The sequence below is a fragment of the Pseudopodoces humilis genome, chromosome 10 (genome assembly GCF_049639895.1).
Source record: "Pseudopodoces humilis isolate 2021_Gansu_Grassland_sample_001 chromosome 10, ASM4963989v1, whole genome shotgun sequence".
NCBI lineage: Eukaryota > Metazoa > Chordata > Aves > Passeriformes > Paridae > Pseudopodoces > Pseudopodoces humilis.
This window is the reverse complement of record NC_142209.1, coordinates 20,159,175-20,175,932: the sequence shown is the minus strand read 5'-3', so window position 1 is coordinate 20,175,932 and position 16,758 is coordinate 20,159,175. Positions and strand designations below refer to the sequence as shown.

Below are 16,758 nucleotides of genomic sequence, written 5' to 3'. Positions count from 1 at the left end.
TCCTTTTAATAAATACAGATTCCTAGAAGATACTGGTAAGATTTTCTAACTACAAGGTTTAAATTTTTCAGCTAGTCCTAAAGATTTTAATGAAGTGCTCCAGACTGTATGAATGCACCAAGATATTGTATGAAGCAGCAACTGAAGAATGCCTCTGCTATATAATAATCCCTGCCTAATGATAAGCTACCAACCTGTGATTCCCATAACACCCAAATGGGGGGGGGGGCTTTTTTCCAAGACACTAAATGGATACTGCGTGGGGTTTTTTTTTAAACATCATTGGTAGACAAATATATTAAAAATCTGTTACATTCCTTTTTGTTTTTTAACAGCTTTATTTTGTTTTCTGGGACTGCTCAAACATTAGCAGCATTATATCACACAAAGGAGTTCAGATATTATTACTTAAATTTTCCTTAAAGAAAAGGAGATATTCTAAATTGAAGGCCTTTTGAGAATTTGATATAAATAAATATAAAGCATGACTTAAGTACTGATTATTACACTTCAGATAATCTACACTCAAGTAATATTAACTAAAGTTTATGTTGCATTTGCTTTAAACAAATATAAGAAGTAAGGCACGTTAAGCACTGGATTTCTAATTAAGAGAACTTTATAGCTTAGGTCATAAAGTCATTAGTCAGAAACTTTTACCTGTTGAGAGTAGCCTCGAAACATTGGATTAACAGTTTTTATTCCTTGAAATAAACCAGTAGGAACGACAGATCCAGGCCTAAAAAATAAGTTTTAGACATATAAACACTGAAAAAGAAAGCATTTAAATGGACTTTCATCTTTACTGGGATCATACCATTACCTGCAACTGAAAACAGTAATATTAATCTTAATAAAACATAATATTGGCACTGAATTATAAACTACACCATTTTTATAAACCTGTCACCCAACTGAACCAGTGACTGTATCAGATCTTTTAGGCACATTTCTTGTCAGACAATCAGATGACAAATCAGACATGCTCTTGGCACTGTGCACAATTACTGCTTTTTACCTTTGTACTTTTATTTTGAAGTATTTTCTTAGCTAGATACTACACAAATTCCATAAAAGGAAATAAGAGAAACTGATAAAACATTTATATGGAATGAAGGACACAGAGGAGAGGATAAAGGAGTTAAACATTTTAGATGTATTTTTGGCAAATATAAACATTTTTAAGAGCTTAATGCTTGTCATCTAATCTATTTCTTGTCCTATCTTTGGTATATATAAAAAGGAACAGGTTACAAGGACTGCTTGAGTCCTGTAAGTCACTCTTTCCTTCCTAATTTATTTTAAGAGGAATGCTTAAAAAAGAGAGCACATGAAATAAAAGTTAGAAACCTAGGACAGATTAATGCATCCCTCATGACTCTGGAATCTATTTATTATTATCACCAAAATGATTTAATACCTGCTTTTGTGCCAGAGTTCTGTCATCAGCTTGAGATAACTTTTACAAATTGCAGGTTTCTTATCTGTTCTGGCTAAGCCTCCGCAGTCAAGAAAAAAGTGCGTCAAAGGTGGGCTGAATAAAAAGAAGAAAACAGTAATTTTTTCAGGTTGTTAAAATAAATACAAGAGGAAATCTCCATTGCATATAGGATTATAACATAAGAATAATGCTATTCTATAACTGAACAATTCCACTTCCTATGTTCTTAAATGCTGTGACCAAGCATTTTCTGGTAGGACAACTTCAGCAGTACAGCCACGCTGCTCCTCAAACATGCTTTGACATTTCTCACCAGAACTGTCTAATGGGATTCAAATTCAAGGCAATTCCTACAAGCTGTCACAGAAGCACACAGGTACCACTCCAGCAACAATCACCACAAGCCTAATCCATAAACAGCAACCTGAACAAATCTTTCCTCTAGAATCCAACAGTGTCACAAGTTGTATGTAGGCAAATAATTCATACTTACGTGATTATTTCATGCAGTGTTTACTTTGTGCAGTGTTGCCAACTCACATATTCTCTCCTCTTTCAACCTCCTGTCTGAAGTTACAACCCTCATACATGCTGGACCCATTTCTCTCCAAGAAAGGAGACATCCCAGTGTGCTTCCAAAATTTGGCATTTCTCAATATGAAGAATAGTTCCCTCATGTTGCCTTGTCCACTTCTTTATCTCCTAGAGATCTGCTTCAGTTCTCCTTTCTGTCATGAAAAAGCCTCAGCGAGGCCCTTAGCCCTGCCTGCTCCTGGCCTGTGGCTCACAGTGACCCTGTGTGACACCTGCTCAGGACCTGCCACCACCCTGCCCCGCCTGCTGCAGGAAGCTTTCCAGCTGGGATAATGTTTCTATCTTTTCCACTTCTGTGGATTTCTCCTTCATGAACTTGTCTACAATTCCCACAGATGACACGGGATTTCGCATTCCATCACTCCCACCATGACTTAGCACAGAATCCTCCAGATACATTGTTTGTAACAACTGAATTCGGATCCTAATATCTCTTTTTTTTAAAAATAGGGTTTATTCTTATGCATTTCCTTTACTTTTTCTGCAGCAAAGGAAAAAAGATACAAAGACTAACCGACAAATCCAGTAGCTTTTTTCGGATTTTATTCTAATTTCTAAAACTGCATATATTTTTATTTAGGAGGCATTAGAATGAAACAGGGAAAAAGCTGAGTGGCCCATATACCATAATAAATTGTTTGCAGTATACTAGACTGAGATTCAATAAATACATGCCCTCTTCCATGGTAGTGCATGCCTCCAAACCCCTTAAGTCCACCTGGAAAAAATGCATGCATAAGCAAATATAACATTGCATTAACTACCATTTCCCTTACCAGTTGGAAAGAGCTTGTAAAGCTGCATTCATGTAACAAGTGTTTCCAATATTTTTTAATCCTGTTAGACCTGAAAAACAGAATAAATACAAGTCTGTTAATCCAGTAATTCCTAGAAAATATATACTAATCAAAATACTAATTGGGATGCCAATTATGATGCAGAATTGCAACTAAAAGAAACATAAGACTCCTAAGGGAATACCAATCTAACTAGAAGTAGTAATTAAGTGTTTTGATCTCAACTGACTAAAAATCACTTCAGACAAGTGGACTGTATTTCATCTTACTAACTTTTCATGGTTTATGACACCTGCAGATTTTAATTTAAAATATGTTTATCAACACTGAAGCTTTACTTCAGCTTAATGACTTACCTGTCCAGTTAAACTGTTGCTACACTGCATTTGTAACTAATCACATTACCAAAAGCCTCTCAAAGATTTCATTCTTCTGTCCCAAATTCACGCTAAGTCAGATTACACTCAATATTCAAAACCTACTCAGCATGTGATTATCCCAGGCTAGTCCTGCAATCAGTCTTCTTCTACTGCAATGATAAACCTTTATTTTTATTAACAGATTGCTCAATTTAGACTTTCCCACATAGTTTATTTCCTAACCCACACTGTTTACTTTACTCACAGACAGCCACATACACTCTTGCCACACACATGAAAGTTACAATTGACATATATTCTTTCCACAATTATGAATTATGCTATTCATAGCTACTAAAGTATTACATTAATGAAGTAATATTTCAAAGTAAAATTAATTTTGTATGAGGGAATAGTAACATTTCTAAGCAAATAATCAGTAAGACCCAAAAATTAAAACAAAACTTGACAAACATTCAGCAATCAGTACTGATGACTATGCAATTTTTGAAGTATAGGAACTATACTGGTAGTTCTGGTCTATGGCAAAAAAATAAAAGTTACTAATAAAATCTCTCTACATCTGAAAAACCACTTGGATTACTTCAGTTACAATTTCTGATAGACAGAACTTCAAAATTAAGTTCTAAAATGTTCTATCTGTCTGAATGGAAATATAGTCCTGACTCCTGTATCTGAGCAGGCATTCCAAACTCTGCTACAAAGAGAACAATCGGTTTTACTGAAATTGGAAAACAAGAACAGTTAGAGGATTTTGGTTTTATTTCAGTATTTTTAGAAGCAGTACGTATTTCAGGAAGTTACTCTCACTGCATTTTTTTCAGCCGGTAGTATTGCAAGGCAAGTTTTCAAATACATTTCATTTCTTGTAAAGATATATTCTAATATTTGCTTCATCAAAAGCATTTCAAAAGAAATTTTAAGAGCAAAGTTTTAAAAAAAGCTAAAGAAGATTCTTCCTTTCAGTTTGAATAAATCTCTTAACATAGTCAGGTCATCATTATTGGGAACTTTAATGCAATTCTAATTGTACATTACTGCAATGGAAGCTCCATTCCCCAAAATATTAATAATACAAGAAGAGATAAAAATACACAAATACACACATTAGCTGGAGAAACTACCTAGGAATAGAACACATGGTGTAATGATGTAAGGGCAGATGGCAAATTAGTGGGGTAGTGTCACATCCTTTAAAACTGTGCCAGACAACAGAAGGGACAAGACAGGTTTTCTGACCAATACCAGCAGACTCAGGAGAGGGAAAGCTGGTAGTAGATGAGTGAAGGAGAAATAAGACCCATTTCTGTGGTTTAACTCCAGCCAGCAACTCAGCCCCTGGAGCTGCTCACTCATTCACTCCCTAATGGTGGGATGGGGGGAATAGAAAACTCATGGCTTGACATAAAGACAATTTAATAGGTGAAGCAAAAACTGTTTGCACAAGCAAAGCAAAACAAAACTTCTAACAAAACACTACTTCCCCCAGACAGGGAGGCGTTCTGTCATCTCCAGGAAAGCAGGGCTCCATCATGAATAATTGTTACTTGGAGAAGACCAAACACCCTAACTCTGAAAGTCCCAATCTTCCTTCTTCCTCTCCCAGGATGCCACATGTTATGGATTATCCCAGTGATCACTTAGGTCAGCTGTCCCAGTTGTGTCCCCTCCCAACTTCTTGTGCACCCCCAACCCACTGGGGTTTGGTGGTGTGAGAAACAGAAAAGGTTGACTGTATGTAAGCCCTGCTCAGCAATAACTGAAACATCTCTACATTACCAACTTGTTCTCAGCACAAATCCAAAAACAGAGCCCCACAGCAGCTCCTGTGAAGATAGCCAACTCTTGCCCAGCCAAAAATGGCACATGCATAAATTAGAGTAACTTTTCTTTCATCACTGATTGGAAACAAACTGCCTTGGCATATGCAATGGTATCTCAAAAACAACAACTCAACAATCTGCTGGTTATATTTTTCTGAAAAAATGAAACTTTGAAATATTTTCTTTACCATCAAATACACACATAGCTTTTAGAATGATCAATAATAATTAGAGGCTTTTCAGAAACAGTAATTATTATGTTCTCTTATGAAATGCAAGATTAAAGCTTAAGTGTTCGGGATTAGCTTTGCTGCTTGTGATTTCACACTCTATTTTTCATCTTTACACTAGATTTAGTATTAGGGTGGGGTAATCTTTGATATGAGAAAGTTTGGCAGTGCATGAAATCGATTATGTCAAGAAGAAAACAAATAACCAAAACCCCACAACTAGGATACTACAGGCTCAGAAAAGGATTATTCAAAATGCAGAAAAGTATTTAAATCAAGAGTCTTCTAAGGCAGGCAAAATCAGTAGAGCACATTTTAAAAAAGCCTACTTGAACTAGAGTGGCTACAATACCAACTGCACTGAACATTACACCAACATGCTTTGGTAACAACCAAACCCAAGCAACAGCTTTTACTCTGAAGGTAAGAGACATTGCTGCAAGAAAGATTAAAATAAAAACAAACATCTGAGATTGAGCAGAAAAGAAAACCATTCCACTTAGAAGATAATTAGAACACAGCTGGAAAACAGACTTGAAAGCATACTCATGCAGTAATGCACAGGGTTTTGCTTTTATTACCTCTGGTCTTCAATTCATCTTCTTCCACTTCTATATCTAAGTCATCAAATACAGCTGCTAATGGAATCTTCAGAGTGGGATTACTGGGTATTTTAAAATCCTTACAAGGAGAAAAAGAATATTTACTTTAATTCATGACTTTTCTACTTGATTAAGCTTATGTGTAATTTCACCAACAAATCTGTAATTGGAAAATTATGTGAATGCATTTTGAAATCTCACTGCACAGGAAGTAAAAACACCAGGGTTTTCACAGGTACCCTGAGAGAGTTTAGTAAGAATCCCCCCATGTTTTTGTTTTCAGATTGCTGTATGATTTTTATAACAATAACTGAAGAAGCAAAACAAAGCCAGGGAAGGCATTTGTTTCCCCTGGATAACAAAGCAGCCAGCACAGAAGAGCTTAGGCAGAAATCATCACCTAAGCCAGTGTAGGTGGTTTTGATGTGCCACCAGATGGCTCACTGCAGTTAATGAAAACAAATTAAACTCTTGAAAGAAGAATGTACAAATAGAGAAACAAACTAGCAGACAGGCAGGCATTTATTAAATGACAGGCTCTTTTTGTGAGCACATAAAATCCCTGAACAAAATGCTTCACAGACTTCGTAAGTTCCACTGATTTTTCTGTATATTATAACTGTTTCATTGGAAGACTAAAGAAGATTAAATATAATAGAAGAAATTCAGAAGGCTGAACTCAGCTTTCTATCAAGTGACAAGAATTTTGAGACAACAGATTTTTTTAATTTTTTTTTTAAATTCTGGTGGTGATATTCCAGTTGAGCTACTGGCAGTTTATGAGAAAATGATCAGTTTACGTTCATATTAAATACTAAACTTTGAAGTAAATATATTTCTGTATTATATAGACTGAAAAACTGCCCATCTTTCTGTTCAACCTGTGCATGATGCTCTGTCTTCTACTGCTCTATCTCAAGCAGAACACATCTAGAAATATTGTACTTCTACTTGTGACTGTTTTAACCAAGTTACCTGTCATGTTTATGTAACTACACATGCAATAAAGAAATAACAATTCTTTTTTCAGCTAAAAGCATTATTCCAATTGTACTTAAGAATTTGCAGTGTAACTTTCTCCAAGACAACACTTATCTAAAAAAAAAAACTCAGAGTGAATACTACTGATGCCAATAAAGCAAAAAAAATTTATGAAATTAAAAGGAGGAATTAATAGAAAGTTCAGCCAGAAGAATGGAGGAAAAATCAGTCTCTCTCTTCAGCAAAAACAATGTTTACTGCAAAATTACAGCTGCCTTTATTCCATCGGGTTAAAAAATACCTGCACACTGTTTTCTTGTGCTTGATGAGACAATCTTGTACTTGGTAGTGGAGAATGAGATCCTAATTTTCTGTCCAGGAATACCTCCTTACTACAGGCGTAACACCAAACACGGAGAGTTGTAAGGTTGACAGTTAGACAGTGCTTTGTCTCCTAAAACAGAACAAAAAACACAATAGGGATTCAGAAATTGGGAATAACTAAATAATCCTACATGCAAGCTAGAATAGATACATTAAAATTCTAGGTTTTTCAACAATGAAAAGTATATGAGTTAGAATCTTAAAAAAGAGCAACTCAGATACTGAAATTCTAGCACAGACATTCATTTTTTGTACAGATCACTCAAATTAGCAACAAGGTGCAATCAGAATCTAAGACACTGTCATATCTGACATGCCTCTTGGTAATTAAAAAAATAAGAAAGCCTTCTTATTGTTGTTAGAAGTGCTACAATTCACAACAAACCAGTTTTCAAGGAATATCTGTAACTGGCCACAACAGGAGCTACCTCCTCTGCAGTGTTTATTTCTACCGGTTTGCTGCATGGAATTCATGCTATTTGCAGCAATCTGAAGACTAAGGCAAAATTTTTAGTTCAGTTACATTAAGAGGTACTCATACTAAAGCAAAAATTCTATACTCAAATAGTTCTTTTCTTGATAGCTTCACACTCTGAAGCAGTATAAACTTGACAGATGAAGAATATTTTTATTGTTCGAATCTTAATATTTTTTTAACCTCCTTGCTTATGCAAGATTGGGCATACAATTGCTATCTTCCTCCAAATATTTTCGCTAATCCTTCCTGTATTTCTTCCTTATATGTCAGTATCACCCAGGTTTATAGACAACAAGGGATTTTCTAGAAATTAGGAAAACACTACAATTGCTGCAGGATGCCCAAGTCCCCCACCCCCCCCTTAATTTAACATCTTGTATAAGGACAAAGTTTTTAATGTAAAATGGGCTAAAATATTAAGCAGCCCTCCCCCCTACTAAAAATGTCAGATTTACATAAATAAGTCAAACAATTTTAAACACAAGAACATGCTTAAGTCTGCAGCTTCAGATTCATACACAGTTACAAGATTTCAGAGCAGTGGCCTAATGATTTCCTTGGAGTGGATGCAATGAACATGACTACCTGCAGTACAGGGAGCCTTGCTGGTGTAAACTGGAGTAAGCAGAAGTTGATTCATGCCAACCTCACTTCTCTCTTTTTAATAAGTTTACTGATATTTTTATTAAAGAAGAATCCAGAAAAATGCTTACTAGCCTCAAATTAAAATTAAATAATAAGAAAATCAAGACAAGGATGTCAGTGACAGAGAATTAATAGCTTGCCTGCTTTCTCCTACCTGGAAGTATGTAACATTGCTAAGGCAGCATGCAAAGCAGGAATAAACTACTGTAAGAAACCAAGACATATAAAACTGTAGGCAAGAAATCCAGGGACCATCTGGTCCCCAACTACTCTAGAAACACCTCACTTTTGATTCTATTGTAAAGGCTTTAGAACTGTGATTCAGCTTGAACAGCTGATAAAATAAACGGTGAAAGTATTTATATAGATTTATATTAATGCACTATCAATTTGTACAAATACTCTTCTCAAGGTCCTGCCTCTAAACAAAAAAAAACAATTCCTTCATTTTAATATTCACCAAGTTTTTTTTAGTAATTTTAGAGATCAAAAATTGTTCAGTGTAGAACATTGTATGCATTTACTGACAAACTGTAAACTGATGGCAAGAATTTCATTAGTCTCAAAATCAGCAACTCAGAAATGACATGTTTATAAAACTGCCATCTCTCTGTGCCCAGAATACCTTATTTGCCTTTGACAAGTGCTCCCCTTGAACACATGTGTGCCCAGAAAATACAGCAAGTTTAAGACTCAAACCTGTGCACAGAAGCTACCCAGCCACGGCAGAACTTGGCATGCTAATGGAGTGCACACACTCCACTGCTCCCACCAAGCTGGATGCAAGATCAGGACATAGCAGGAAAGCATATGCTCAGCTCAGTCTACAGTTTCTTCATCTAAAAAAAGGAGCATACTGCAAAAACAAAGCACCTATCTCTGATAACTTATACTCCCTATCTCGCACCTCTTCAGCTTTCCATTAATGCAACTTTCCTCCTTTTACCCATCAGGCAGCCACGGTCCCAGAAATTTAGACTGAAGTAGTGAAGTACTATGCAAAAGCTGAGATATTCAATAAGTCTTTTGTCTGCATCTTGAAAATCATCAGTAATTATTCTTTTTCTCATCTGCACCGTCTTCTTTAGAAGAATTGCATAATTATGCAGCTGCAGAAAACCTGTAAACTCACATACTCCTAAATCAGCAAGATCTGCTTCTATACATGAAAAACAACTACAGCAAATCAAACTTCGACACAGTTAGCTAACATAGGTTATTGACTTCATTGAAATAAAAGTTCTCTGACTCCTCTGCTTCACGGAAATGTGTTACTAGCAAATACACATACCTGGGAATGGGTGGTACTGTGATCAACATGGGATTCACCACAGCCAACATACGCACACCTGTTCTGTTGGGCAAGAGACACAGAGTACATAGAATTAAAAAGTGGTCTCAGACAGGTTTTACAGAATAGGAATATACTGCCAGTCCCTTTAAAATTCACTCAAATTTCAAACTTGCAGAGTCCTATGCAAACCAACAGACATGCAAAGTAAGCAATAACATAAATATCACCTAAAGCAAAAAAAGAATGCTGCAAGATTTAACTTAACTTCTCCCACTGATGGGAAACATTTAGAATGTAATTTTTTTGGCCATTTTTATATATTTATTCATATTACAGACAACATGTATTTTTTACAATTCCTTATTTGGTAAAGATTGTAACAGAAAATACAAAGTTAATCCAGTGTCTGAGTGGTGAAATACTGAATGGCAACAGCCTCAGACATGTTTATACAAAAATCCCTGCATGCCCCTATCTGCAGTGCCTACTCATCAGAGCATTACTTCACAACTAATTAACTTCTTCACCTTTACATAAGTTTCCAGCACTACATGGCTAAACACTTGTCACGTTCTAGTTAAAACATGCAAAGTAATTGTCAATTTTAATCATGCTCATTGCAAAATATATTTGGCTGAGTCAAGTGTGGAATCTTGCAGCTGCCAATCTTCAAGCAATTTTTGCTAATTCCTCATTTGCATGAGTCAGACCAATCACACAGGAGGGTAGAGCAGGTTATCTGTATAACTCTCTAAGCACGTTAATTTATACAATCAAATAGTAGCTGAACACAGCCAATATTAAATGATCACAGATATTCGGTAAGTTACAGGTCGCTTCCATGCTGGGATCTCACCAGGTTTTTCTACCGAAAAAGGTGAAGACAAGATGCCAATTCATCCAAGAGGAGAAACATCACAGCATGACATTAAGTGTCCTACTGCAACTACAAAACTCTCCTATGGAAATGTTGGTATAAAATTTAGTTTTTCAGTAACAACCTAACAACTGTGAGAAATAAAAAACATGTTTTAAGTTTGACAGTGTTTTCCCACCTGCCAGGTTGATGAACCCTTAACACTTCTTCCCCACTCCCAAGAGGTTTTTTAATACATAATTAAAACTTCAGGCCATCTAACAATAGACATTAAACACTGTTTCTTTCCCCCTTCTGTTATTGACAGAAGGAGTAAAATGATCAGATCTCCTAATTGTCAGCACCATTCACCTAAAAGGACACAAATGAAGGGGATTTTAAAAAATGCTCATACACCTAAAGGGGGACATTAGCCTGGAGATCCTTCTGACACTACTTAAAGAAAAATTGCCATGAAATGAAGTCAAGCCTACAGGGCAAAATTTCAATCTCTGTAAACAGCTCTAAGTCCAAAAATCTCACAAGACATTTTAAAAGCTAAGTTAACTATATGCTTTCCAGTTGGGATCATAGATCAGTCAGAAGCAGCATATTTATGTTTTCTTTAAATACAGTGAAAATTACAGTTTTTTGTAGACAGCAAGAAGAATAGGCAAAAGTATACTTACAACAGAGCTATACTCAGGACAAAGACTGTATGAAATTTGCATGAAGTAAGGAGAATGTTCATACAAGCTTCTGCAAGTTTCAAAATAAGGAGTTTTTTCTTTGTTTTGCTTAAGAATAAAAGTCAGACTATGCATTATTCTGCAAAATGTCTGCATTTACTACTAGATGTTATGACTACAAATGCTAAGAAAAGCTTATAAAAAGTAATTTAATTAATTCAGGAGTAATATGTTATTTTTTAGATCTACAGACCCAGGGGAAAGATTTAAAAAAAACATCAAAACTTAGGAGTTAAAAAGTATCATAACTCAAGTAAAAACACTAATATGCTATCTTCCTTCTTATAAAAAAAACACCTCATTTTATTGGATTATTCTTAAATTACAAGAACTGTGTACCTGATAGAAGGCAAATAATTTAAAAATAAAGGAACTGCAGAAAAAAATTTGCTTTTAAATGATAAGTTAAACAACCTAATTTCAAGAACCTTATTACAGATGTTTCTTACAAAAATACTACCAACTTTATCTTCACTAGAAAATTACTCCACTGAGGAACAACAGAACAACTCACCTCTAAGCATGCCCAAAGGTTGGGTCCTCTGACTTTACAGTCCTGACAAGTGCCCTATTAAAGTTCAACACAAAGGTAAGTTTTATTTCACTTGCTTTCACCAGTAAACCACAACTTCAAGATAAAACAAGAAAAAATACTGTAAAACTTAGTATCAGATGAATAACTTTAAGACTTTAAAGTTAACTTTAAAAAAGAGAAATGTTGATAACCAACCCAGTTTTTGCTTCCCATAATCTCAAGATCAGCATATTTTTCCACTAAAATCTCAGATTTATCTCTAAGTTTTCATCTTAAACCAAAAACTGCTTTTCTAAATAAGGCATCAATAGGTACTATATCACATAATTATAATAATCCTCATAATTGCTCTTTCCTATAAATTTAACATAAAAATAAATCATAGTGATAGAACTTTTAACAAATTCATATTCCTTCTTGCAGACATCACCTGCAAAGGTGTACACAAAGATGCAACAGTAGAAAAATGCTGTACTCCTCAGCAGCAAATTAACTGTTATAGAAATTAAGCACCATGGACAGAAAAGGTTTTACTTTTGATCACCTCCCAGCTACTTAAATGAGCTACAAACAAAGATCCTTCTTTGTTCCATTTATTAATACTAGGTGGAAACAAAGAGTTCAGGGAGAGGAGGCTTCTCAAACTGTGGCTTTTCTATCAAAAAGAGAACTGTTATCCAAGAAAACCATAAATTTCTTTGTTACAGTTTCTACTTGAAGTTAGTTGTACTATACTACATTGATAGTTCAAATAACTAAATGCTGCAACGGCAATGAAAATGAAGTTCAGCTTGGTGCTCTGCTAACTCTTCTAACTAGTGATTCCAATAAAACATCACTTGTGGCAAAGGTGCTCTTTAAGTGCTGAACAGTTTTCCAGCTTCATCAAGCCAACAGTTCTACTCATACTTTACTTACTATTCCAGTAGAGGAGCTTTTACCCATGCTTGACACTTAAATGCACCTTGTAACTAATAATACACTAAAATGTGAACCTAAAAAACCTGATCAGTTAACAGTGATAGGAAGAAAGTGAATTGCTACAACTCACATGAGATTTCTGTATCAATTCCTCCTTTGTTATCTCACCAACTGATTCCAAGTGTGGGCAATCGCTGCTGGGTGACGACATTGCTGAAGCTGTATTCTCTGAGATCCTGCAGCTGAATTTTCAACACCTGTTGACAGAATAAAGAATGAATAAAACCAAATTCCTTAGAACAGACAGCAATACTACATATCTAATATGCAACATACACAAAACTTTTAAAACAATGTGCCTCTTTAGACTAAGTTAGTATAAATAATTTTAGTAAGGGACTTCAGTAGCCCAAAACTAAACCTGCTGATTTCTAAAATGAAATCCAATGACTTCTACGTCATAAACAAAAAGAATTCTGAATGGAGCAGAGCTGATTTGGGTTAATTATTTAACTTTCTGGACTCTGCCACAGCACCTAAATGATATAAATATCAGTTTTCAAGCCCACCTAGAACTGACAGTGGCCTTGCCTCTTCTATGTTCTGGAAAAGGATCTTTCCAACATTGCTGAAGCTGTGAAGGCTAAACTGCAGGAACATAAGACTCGTTTATCACAGGATAAAGAAACTTTATCTTGGTTTTATTTATTTACAAAGACGCATTCTAGATTCAGACATATTATATATCAAAAGGAGACTGAAACATGTGACTCACAAGTAGCACTAAACACCCAGCAACACTTTTATCTTGTTATCTTTGCCCATCCAAGGTCTCTGGTGCAGACACAGAAACTTACCAGAAAAGAAGAATGCCACATACAATCACTTTGTCATTATTATTTCAATAGTTGCATAGAAAGCAACAGAAGGAAAAAACCCAAAAATAACTCTGTAATGTTCTTTTTATATAAATACTCCAACTGACTCATTCAGACAGGGACTATCCAATAACTTTGTTTCAGTTTTGTCACTTAATTACAACAGATGACTCAATCTCTAAAGGCCAAGAAAAAAATAGCTTTTTTTGCCCAATTATTATCTGTCCAATGTAGTGCTCCTTTATCAAGACTTGCAACTAGACTCCAGCTCAGTGATGGACCCTCCTTGATCTGCTTGCAGTCTTTGGCACTGTTATCAACACTTCTTTCCACTTTGCCTGTGTGCTTTGGCAGCTTTAGGTTTGCTCCTTCCACTTACAGAACCAATCACTCATTTCAATATTAAGCACCGTACAGTTTTGACTGAATGGGGATAAACAAGCCTTGCCTAATGGGCATCTCAGACACACTCCCTGGAAAACTTTCAGCTTATGTCTGACTTACCTTTTCCTTCAATTGCCTTGCCATAAGATCCCTTTGAACCAAGAGCCATTTCTGCTCCCTTTGGTCATTCTTCTAGATATGTGTGTGTACACAAATAATATTATTGAAGTATCACATATTATTTGTAATGGAATAATATGTGATACTTCATGTCATACTACATGCACATATGTATATACATGGATATATACACTTAAATGCATTTTCTTTATACATAATTATACATAAATATTTAGTAAGTATATAATTGTATGTATAGATTCAAGCATGAGTGTATATGTTTCAGTCTTTCTTAATATGTTAACAATTGTTCAATAAAATATTTCAGAACTTATCTCACAAGACTGAAAATACTACAGTAAATTAATCGTTTAGGATTATTTTTTTCTAGAGGAGATCTGAATTCTCTTCCAGGACCAGTGGCATGACACTTAAAATGCATTATTCTAAAACATAAGCACCAGCTGGAGTACTTCCTCAGTTCAGTGACTGACTGTAATCTATATGCACTGTTACTGAAAGACACTTCAAATAAGGCAACAGTTTCTTAAGCCAAAACTCCTCAACTTCCATCATATTAGCAATTCCTCTTTGAACTGTAAGGTCCCCTTTCCAAACAGAAATGGCAACATGAATTCATGTCGCATCTTCCACAGTTTGCAAGGTCTGTTAAAATTTTAAAAAAAGACAAGCAAGTTTCAAATAAAGCCCTGAGAACATTAAATGCAGTGAGATGATTTAATACAAATGCTTCAGAAAGACTGATATAATGGATTAGTAAAGCTTTAGGCTTAATTTTTTCTATGGCAGAAGCTTTCTGAATGCATTATTCCAAGTAATACAAAGCAATGAATGGAGACTTCACCTCATGCAGCCAGATTTGTATTTAATGTATTTAACTTTTCATACATGGAACTGCACAAATACAAACCTGCAGTCCTGAACAAACCCAAACCCAGGAGTTCTGCTCATGCCAGTTTCTCTTTCTTGGTGCAATCTGCATCTCTCTTCTGATAATCATCAGAAAGGCCAAATTGTTCAAACTCATGCCCCTGTGGATATGGTCCCTATTCCTGTCCATACAGAGAGCATCTCTCACGGAAGTGTAGTTCATGTTACCGATTCTTCATGTATCACTATATGAGCAAAGCTGAATGGCCTTTCTTTCACCTTTTGTTAACAAATTTTTTACACACCTCCTTCCATCTTGCAGCACTGTGATAACTCACTCTACTGCCATAACCTTGGAAGCTTAATATACATAGCTCCAGAAACACATCTTGTAAAATTTTGTTCAAGTCTAAAACTGTAAAATTAATTCAAAACCATGACTCATCCTTCACCTCTCTAAGTCCTAGCAAGCCCAGGGTAGCCCCTCCCTCGCTCACTGACCTTCCTCCATTTCAGCACTTCCTACTCTATGTGAAGAGATTCCTTTTCTTCCCCTGCAGCTCATTATCACATCTGCTTTAACACCAGCTTCTGCATTGCGTTGGCCTCACCCAAAAATTGTTTTCCTGCATTTTCAGTACTGGAAAAAAACCTCAAAATAATCCAACAAGCCTAGTTTTGTAGTTTCTCTTACATTTCATTTTATACTCCTATTCCGAAGCTGGAGTATATCTCCATTTCATGATCCCAGTGAGATCACACAATCATAGAATCATTTGGTTGGAAGAAACCTTAGAGATGATCTGGTTCCAAACCCCCTACCATGGGATGCCACTGACTAGATCAGGTTGCTCAGGGCGCAATCCAGACTGGCCTCAGACACTTACAGGCATGAGGCATCCACAACTCCTCTGTAAAACCTGATCCAATACCTCACCCTTACAGTTAAGAATTTCTTCCTAATATCTAACCTAAACCTGCCTTATGAATTCAAAGCCATTCCCCTTGTCCTGTCACCCCAGGCCCTTGTGGAAAGTCCTTCTGCAATTGTCTTACAGCCCCTTTAGGCACTGGAGGTTGTGTAAGGTCTCCCTCTCTTCTCCTGGCTGAACAGCCCTAACTCTCTCAGCCTGTTTCCACACCAACTGCTCATGATCACACTCATGCAATAAGGCTCTCATCAAATGCTTCCCACAGATCTGGGAGAGAATTTCTTTCCCAGTCTATTGCCAGCACTCTCCATTGTTTCCCCTCAGAGGTTTCAGTTCACCTATCTCAATGCTTCATACTACCCCTTCCCATAAAGTGAACCAATTAATGCTCCAAAGCAGGACTAATCAACACAATTTTGCTTTGAGCATGCACAGAGTTCTACTTCAAAGAAAAAATTCTCTTGAAGTCTAGTCTTGGAAGGTTTTTTGTCTTTCTGACTAGCCTTTTCATTCACCAAGAAAAAAAAAAATTGAGCCATCAGAGAAACGTGGATCATAATTCAAAGCATCATGACCAGCAACCTATTTATAATTCAGCATCACAGACATCACAGCACAGCATCACAGACTTGTGCGGTGCCTACCATGGAAGACCTATCACAGTGACAGAAAATGCCCATCAAACGCTAAGAGAATTCAACTTATCTCGAAAATTATCTTTGGGTCATGTAAGGAACCCAGTATTTCCTAAAGAAACAAAACAGATTCTAAATTCTTTCAAAAATTTGTGGATTAATTTCATCTGCCTAGTTACAGTAGTTAACACTTCAACAGATACTGAAA

The 16,758-nt window shown here is 35.9% G+C and overlaps 1 protein-coding gene across 7 annotated transcripts in view; it reads right to left on the bottom strand.

The window, feature by feature from the left end:
• The window catches only part of USP33 (ubiquitin specific peptidase 33), a 38,292-nt gene that overhangs the window by 19,682 nt on the left and 1,852 nt on the right, over positions 1–16,758 (bottom strand). For 6 of the 7 annotated variants that reach the window (XM_014250781.2, XM_014250784.2, XM_088060131.1 and 3 more), the window contains exons 2-9: positions 12,841–12,967; positions 11,769–11,822; positions 9,647–9,709; positions 7,150–7,302; positions 5,847–5,946; positions 2,812–2,881; positions 1,421–1,534; positions 661–739 (exon numbers count right to left, since the gene is read on the bottom strand). In XM_014250781.2, coding sequence (XP_014106256.1) covers positions 661–739; positions 1,421–1,534; positions 2,812–2,881; positions 5,847–5,946; positions 7,150–7,302; positions 9,647–9,709; positions 11,769–11,822; positions 12,841–12,921 — 714 coding nt within the window. In that variant the 5' untranslated portion in view covers positions 12,922–12,967. Of the gene's footprint in view, positions 1–660; positions 740–1,420; positions 1,535–2,811; positions 2,882–5,846; positions 5,947–7,149; positions 7,303–9,646; positions 9,710–11,194; positions 11,265–11,768; positions 11,823–12,840; positions 12,968–16,758 lie in introns of those variants that run through there. The other variant, XM_088060133.1, reaches the window with a different exon arrangement.